The sequence below is a fragment of the Vombatus ursinus genome, unplaced genomic scaffold, assembly GCF_900497805.2.
Source record: "Vombatus ursinus unplaced genomic scaffold, bare-nosed wombat genome assembly UNPS02008346.1, whole genome shotgun sequence".
Taxonomy (NCBI): Eukaryota; Metazoa; Chordata; class Mammalia; order Diprotodontia; family Vombatidae; genus Vombatus; species Vombatus ursinus.
In genome coordinates this window covers 953-9,092 of record NW_020948124.1, presented here as the reverse complement: position 1 = coordinate 9,092, position 8,140 = coordinate 953, and the positions used below count along the sequence as shown (strand labels likewise).

The 8,140-nt window shown below is 39.2% G+C and overlaps 1 protein-coding gene across 1 annotated transcript in view; it reads left to right on the top strand.

Moving 5' to 3' along the window:
* Nucleotides 1–264: 264 nt before the first annotated feature.
* LOC114034158 (cytochrome P450 2C19-like) overlaps nt 265–8,140 on the top strand; it is a gene marked incomplete at its 3' end in the record, with an annotated part of 8,562 nt that continues 686 nt past the window's right edge. Inside the window, exons 1-4 of the mRNA XM_027849763.1 lie at nt 265–286; nt 338–487; nt 2,917–3,077; nt 3,713–3,889. Of these exons, the coding sequence (XP_027705564.1) occupies nt 265–286; nt 338–487; nt 2,917–3,077; nt 3,713–3,889 (510 nt within the window). The remainder of the gene's footprint in view (nt 287–337; nt 488–2,916; nt 3,078–3,712; nt 3,890–8,140) is intronic.

Here is an 8,140-nt window from a genome sequence, read left to right as displayed (position 1 = left end):
GAGAGATATAAACTACCTTACCCTATAACCATTCAGTTTCTCAGAAATATGTCTTTATCCTGGCCTCCCTCTTTGTGGCCACTTCCTTTCCAGGAAGGAGATGTGGATATAGGGCCACCTGATGTATTTGTGCCTATGATTAAAGGAGAATGATGTGTGGGATGGGACAGGAAACAGTATTGATAAAGGAGAAAGCAAACTGACACCTCCCCCACTTTGTTTTATTTTCCTAGAACAAGGACTGTTTGTTGAATGCCCTTGAGCATGGACTTTTTTGACACAGGATGTAAGGAAATTTGGTGTCTAAGGTTTCTCTTCTTCCTGCTCCCCTTTCTAGGCCTTATCATAAGCAATGGCGAGAGATGGAAGCAAACCCGCCGCTTCTCCCTCATGACCCTGAGGAATTTTGGGATGGGGAAGAGGAGCATTGAAGAGCGAGTCCAAGAAGCGGCAAAGTATCTTGTGGGGGAGTTAAAAAAAACAAAAGGTTGGTGTTTTTTTACTTTGTTACCACTGATCTTACAAAAATCCATCCTATCCCTGGCGACTTATACAGATTGAGGTTGGTCCAAGGAGTTTACTGTAGTCTGAAACCAACACGTTTGCACTTTTGGGTCCATCCTGGGGTTATGTACATGATAGAGTGGTCATTCCTAGAAGCTCTGAAGGATCAGGACAACTGCGAGAAGAGATGAGAGGCAGTGCAGCTCTGCTAGTGAGTTCATGCTCTTCATGGGTATGGTGAGGAACATTTAGGGAGATGATGTTATATGTTTTTAATCCTTTTCAGCTGGAACAGAGCTCACAAGAACCTAGCAGCACTAGTTCTGTTATCTTTGTTCAACAATTCCAGGGGCAGAAGACATTGCTTTAGGATCATTTGAGGGAGTCCAGGGATTTTCTTGATATGTTGGTGAATAGCAGAAGGAATGGAAACAGGGCTGAGAACATTGCTAGGAAGTCAATGAGTTGACTCAGCAGCATCTCTTGGAAACTCTTTCCCTTCATGCTTCCCCCTCTTCCCCCATCTAAGCTATCTAGCAGAGGTGTTATCCATCTATGAAATTTTAAACTAGGGAACCAGAGGGCACTGGAGGCGAGCATAAATAGAGATGCTGATGCCATAATTTCTATGGAATAACTACTTTTTAAACTGTAACAGGCAAAACCTACGTGTACCGTGTGTGTGTGTGTGTGTGTGTGTGTGTGTGCGTGTTGGGTATTAGAAACTGTGCAGTAGTAGGGTATGCCAGATGTTGCTCATAGTTAGCTATATGTGCTCTCCTCCTCCAGAATATTTCACCAGGAATAATATAGAATAAACTGGGAACAGCATTACTCCACCACGTTGGAATCTGGGACTTTTGCCACTCCCCAGCGTAGATGTTGTCTCCCCCATTATAATGTAAGCTCTCTGAGGGCAGAAGCTGTTTCACTTTTGTCTGTGCACCCTTAGTGCTTAGCACAGAGCCTAGTAAGAGCCTAGTGATTGCTGGTGGATTGGCTGATTGATACTTTCTTCTCCCTCACCTCTATCATGCTGTTCTCCACTGGTTCTCCTTCGTGTCTGATTTTTGCTTCTCTATATTCTTTTGCTGGATTATTATTCACTTTAAATCCCCTAAGTGTGAATATCTCCAACACTCTGTCCTTGGGCCTCTTTAATATAACCACCATTTTGACCACCATCTGCCCTCTGACCCTGATGGAGACAGCCCAGGACCTCCAAACCCAAGAGCCTGGGGAACAGCAATACTGTCACTCCAATGTCCATAACCTCTCCCTCGTGGAGATGCAGCCTTGCAACTTCTCCCATAGATGCTCAGTCACATACGTTGAAATATATTTACAAAATTAATTCAAAGTAGTTTGGATAGGAGGAACACCTGAATGATCCAGGCTGGTCAAACCACCTCCGCCTTGATGATTATCTCCCCTCTGACCCTGATGGAGACAGCCCAGGCCCTTGAACCCAAGACCTTGGGAATAGCAGTATCCTTCCCACCTCCAAATCAATTCTATGTAGTTCTCATTAAGATAATAAATTATTGTGGAGAAAGGGCCCATCTTTCTCATTACCACTAGCAACAACTGATGACCAGCTACCACCAACAGATAGATACGGACACAAGCTACAAGGGTGGCAGCAATCTCTAGATCACTGGTTCTAATCCAGCCTTCATAGCTCTCATCTGTGAAGCTAGTCCTGTGAATAAGGTGCTGGCTATCCCCACCAGTTGCCAGCCAATTCCCAGCCAATTGCTATTCATAAGGCAGTTGGGCCAGCCTGGCTAAAGCAGTGGGGCGCCCTGAGGGATAGACAAGAGGCAATATATGCCAGTCAAGGAAACCTAGCATCACCACCTTGACATGATCACTTCTTAGACAGCCCAGGATCCTGAACCTAAGAGCATTTGGAATAGCAAGGCTTCTAACCCAGTGTCTGCAACCCTCATCCTGGATTACTGATTGAAATATAATAAAATATAATTTAATGATATACATGAAGAAGTATGAAAGCAAAAACTGGTTAATGTGAGGTGATGAATAGGGATTTAGAAATGGGAAATGATGCGGTATGGTAGGAAGAGCACTGTATTTGGGGCCAGGAGAGAATTTGGGTTGAATTCCATTTCTTGATCCTTCCTAGTTTTGGCATAAATCATCTAATTTTCTTGAGCCTCAGAAACCTCATCTATAAAATGGGAATTATCATATCTGCACTAGGATTTTTATGTGGATCAAATGAGATGCTTCATAAAGGGTGGTTTAATTTCAACCTGGCTGTACCAAATAACTGTCAGCTGGAATGTAAACTAGAGGGAAAATCAGGTCCTACCTAAAGGCAGGCAAATGTTCTTTTTGATCACAATTGCAGTATTAAAGTCCTTTTCTCTCTCTCTCTTTCTCCTTTAGGATTACCATGTGACCCTACCTTCATCCTTGGGTGTGCTCCTTGCGATGTAATCTGCTCTGTCATTTTCCAGAAACATTTTGAATATAAAGATCAGAAATTTCTATATTTAATGAAGTGTTTAGACGAAAACATCAAGATCGCAAGTTCCCCATGGATGCAGGTGAGACCAGTGTCCTCTCCTTTTGGAGCTCAGGATACAGTTTTTTCATTAATTCAAAGAAACTACTGGAAGAAGCCAGGCTAGAATTCATCATACATTCCATTGGGAAGTACAACAGAGCCACGCTAGGATAGGTTCAGATTTTCTTCTTCATTGACAGGGAATAAAGACAAAGACAGTCACCCCTATGTGTTCTGATTTGAGGGACCTTAAAAGGCCCCTCCCTGGAGTAGTTCACCCACTGGTCATGGGGACTGAATGTTAAAATTGAAGTTACTATAGAGAAGCTGACTTTTCCCTCAAGCACCTGAGTTTGGATCAGGTTAGCATGTGGGCTAGCTGTGCTAATGGAAGGTGGTAGGCAGAGTTCTTAGAAGACCTCATAATGAGAAAGGATGAAAACTTATCTGTAGGAAGTAAGAATTGAGAAAGAAGGCCAACGTAGTCTCAGACAACTAAGGAACCGAATGCAAAAATGTTTTAGGGGGTTGGTATAAGAAATGATGAGAAGTCACTATTTTGCAAAAGGCATTTGTCCCAACCTTATTCAGCCCTCTTCTGAACATTATCCAAATTCTAAGTAGAGAATTATTTTCTTTTTCTAATAAAGTATGATATAAAATTCTTCTTTTTAGATCTACAGTTCTTTTCCATCTTTATTACATTATCTCCCTGGATCTCATCACAAAATAATTAAAAATGTTCATTTACAACATGAATTTATTTTGGAAGAAGTGAAGGAGCACCAAAGGACACTGGACCCCAGTAATCCTCGGGACTTCATTGACTGTTTCCTGATGAAAATGGAGCAGGTAGAGTGTGAGCAGTAGGTCTGAATCTCAGTTCTTGTAGGTGAAATGGCTTGTGTATTAGAGGCTGACACTTGCATTCAAAAACATAGAGCAGTAAATAATCATGTATCAATCCTAGTGTGCTCAGAGCACTTTATGGGGCAAACAGAAGAATGAGAAGATACAGTCCTGGGATTTCTAACCGAATAGACAGAAGAAAGCACATGTAAGGACTAGAGAATAATTATCAGGAATGTGTAAGGAAAGCCAAAATAGATTATAAATTGAAGATTTATGTGATGAAGGAATTTGGAATTAGTAAGAAATATAATATTTAGTGACAGTTAACACAAGACTTCCTTTTCGAAGAGTTAAGTTTCTTTTTTTTTATTTGTTTCTTTAAGTTGATCAGGGATTTATTTTTTAAAACTACTTGCCAACTATGCCCTTAAAAGTGGTATAGATCTGGCACCATCCCCTATAATATCTGTACAAACACTGTATAATGAAAATTGATGTTCAAAATAATTATGTTGATGATAACCCCAAAGCAGTGCAGTCCTTCCTTCAAAGACTCAATGAGGTTTCCTTTTCTACCTTTTCTAAGGTTGGAAAGTGGACTAATATTTATTGCTTCATCTTCCCAGTAGAACGTTAAGCTCCTTGTGAGCAAGGACTGTTTCATTGTCTTCCTTGTAGAACTAACCCTTAGCACAATGCCTTGCACACAGTAGGTGCTTAATAAATGCTTGTTGATTGATTTGCCGAATGTTAAGTGCTTATTCTGTGCAGAGCACTGTGCAAGGTACTGAGGATTGTAGGCAATTTACAGTCTCTGATCTCATGGAAATTATTAAAATATTTTCAATTTTTAAACATTTATTTATTTTTAATATCATTTTCTTTTTAAATTTTGAATTCTAAATGCTCCCCCTTCCTACCAGCCCTCCCTTACCAACTGAGAACGCAAGCAAAATGATATCAATTATGCATGTGAAATCATGCAAAACATATCCATATTAGTCATACCTCAAAAAAGCAAAAAAAAATAAAGAAATCAAGAAAATTATACTTCAATTTGCACTCAGAGTTCCTTGTCTCTAGAGGTGGATAGCATGTTTTCATAATGAGTCCTTTGGAATTGTCTTGGATCATTGTATTGATCAGAGTGACCATCTTTCACAGTTGATCATCATTACAACATTGCTTTACTGTGCAGAATGATTTCCTGGTTCTTCACACTTCACTTTGCATAAGTTCATATAGGTCTTGCCATTTTTTCCCCTAAAACTATCGCTGACATAATTTCTTATAGCACAGTAGTATTTCATCACAATCATATGCCACAACTTGTTTAGCCATTCCCCAATTGACGAGCATCCCCTCAACTTCCAATTCTTTGGGACCACAAATAAAGCTGCTATAAATATTTTTGTACCGAGAGGTCCTTTCCCTTCTTCTTTAATCTCTTTGAGGTACAGAACTAGTAGTGGTACTGCTAGGGCAAAGTGTATGCAAAGTTGTGGAACCCTTTGGGCATAGCTCCAAATTGTTTTCCAAAATGGTTGGACCAGTTCACAACTCCACCAACAGTTTATTGGTGTACCTATTTTCCCTCATCCCATGCAGCATTTGTCGTTTTTGATAGGTATGAGGTGGTAACTCAGAGTTGTTTTAATTTAATTTAATTTAATTTAATTACTAGTAATTGTAAAGCACTTAGCACAGTGCCTGGCACATAATAAGCACTGTATAAATGTTAGCTATTAATATTAGGATCAAATGAGAAAATAATTGTAAAGCACTTAGCACAGTGCCTGGCACATAGTAGATGCTATAGAATGTTAGCTATTGTTATTATTATTCAAGGTTCACATGGTGAACTAGAAGAACTACATATGCTCTATTCACTTGAAACCTGTACCACTAATACAGAACTGTACTAAATCACATTTGCACTGAGCCATGAATCCCTTCCTTCCTGAACCACATAAAAGAAGCCACCTGGAAAAGATAATATGTTGCCAAAATGAGAATACTGTTATCTTCTCCTTGGTGGAATCAGCACCTGTATCTGTAAAGTAAAACCTGAATGAACTATAATATTCAGGAAAGGAAAATGTGTTCCAGTTAATTGGTTAAACCCAAGTCTGCCTATGTGCTTCAACCACTGCTCCTGAAAATCTTAGTGTGTATATTATATTTAAAATATGTTGTGTTCCCCAGCTGATAAATGGTCAAAGGATATGAAGAAGCAGTTTTTAGAAGAGGAATTCAAAGCTGTTTATAGTCCCATGAAGAAATGCTCTAAATTATGCATAATAAGAGTTAGGTTTTGAACTGGGTCTTGAAGGAGGTCCTAGAGCTAGGCAGTGAAGACTGGGCAGGACATTTCAGGACTCTACAAAGACAGTGAGGTATAGGGAACTTTAATCTGAGCAGCCTGATTGGAATGGAAGGGCTGCTGTGGTAAGTACTTGGGGAGCGGGAGGAGGTGGGTTTTATAGTCAAGATGGTAGAGTTAGAGGCTCCTCATTTTCCATCCCCTCCACAAACAACAAAGAGCAAAACCAAAAGAAAAAAAATCATTGCAAAGTTACATAAAGAAGAAAAATCAACCAAATTAGAACATAACTAGAAAAAGCAATATGCTAATGTAATTCCTATGGAGTAAATGAAGACCTGGAAGTACCAGAAATATGGGAGAAGGTAAAGGATATGCTGATGGACATCCTGAAATGGATCAGTAACCCACTTAAAGGAATGAAGTGTACTCTGAGGTGATCACTTACAGTTTTCTTACTAGACCAAACAGAAAACACATTAATTCAAAGAAAACACATTTAATTTAGCAATATGTCAACATAACTGACCAGGTAAATCCTTCCTTCATTAACCTATGCACATAAAGTTATATTCTCCCACAGATTCCTACCCCATTGCTGGATGAGGGAATGTAGGAGAGGGCAAATATGTAGACCAGAGCAAGAGATTTTTAGAAGTATTACATGCAGTGGTCTCTTGTAATGCTCTCTGTTTCATGTGTTAAAGTCTTAATAATGCCATATCCTTTTTCCCCCCTCATCACCCACATGGTGCATGGAGTAGACCTTAGTTGACTTGAACTTGAATTTTATCCTCTACCAACCTGCCTGCTTTTCCTATGTTTTTACCTTTCTTATCTTTCGTCCATTGGGTATTTGTTATATATTCAATTTCTGACCTCAGTGGTGACTTTTCCTCAATGCCAACATCTCATGGTCAAGGGCAAAGCATTTAGCATCTCAATTTCCTCATTAGTAAAATGACAATAATAATGCACTAACTATATCACAGTATTTGGATGAGGATAAAATGGGAAAATATACATGAATTCTTCTTATATTAATTCAGATATATATATATATATGTAAGATGATTATTTTTTTCTTTCCTCATTTGCTAAACTAATAAATCCTGTTTATCTCACTAAACTCATGTAGAGGTACAGAATTTATTAGTTTAGTAAATCAGGAGGAAAATACAATAGCTTACATTTACACAGTGCTTGTGTATTTGTTTCTTAGTCATCTCAGTTGAGTCCAATGCTTTATGACTCCATTTTGGGTTTTCTTGGCAAAGATACTGGAGTGGTTTTCCATTTCCTTCTCCTGCTCATTTTACAGACGAGGAAACTAAGGCAAACAGGGTTAAGTGACTTGTCCAGGGTCACATGGGCATTAAGTATTTTAGTCCAGATTTGAATGCAGGAAGATGCTATCTTGCAAGATAGCATGATGCAGTACAGTTGTGTCAAACATGAATAGAAATGGATCCTGGTAGACCTCATATTAACTTAGAAAATCCACAAATTAACATTGTCTATGTTGTATTGTATCTTTATTTATTTTACTAAACTTTTCCCAATAACATCTTAATTTGGTTTTGGCCACACACAGTTTTGTTGGATCTGAGATCTAAGAGTTTGACCCCCCTGATGTAGTAGATAAAGAGCTGGCTTCAGAACCAGGCAAAACTGAGTTCAAGTCCCCTCTCTGACACAAAATGTCTATGTGATCCTGGGAAAGTCACTTAACCCTAGAGTGCCTTAGGGCTAGGCAACTCTTCTGAGACTTTTAGAGAAGTTTTTTAGAGAAAGTAAGGACTTGCATTGGTAGAAATAATTTTTTTACCTGGAAATTCCCTATGCCAATGAAATTGCAGCTCTCTCTCTCTCTCTCTCTTTCTCTCTCTCTCTCTCTCTCTCTCTCTCTCTCTCTCTCACTCTCTCTA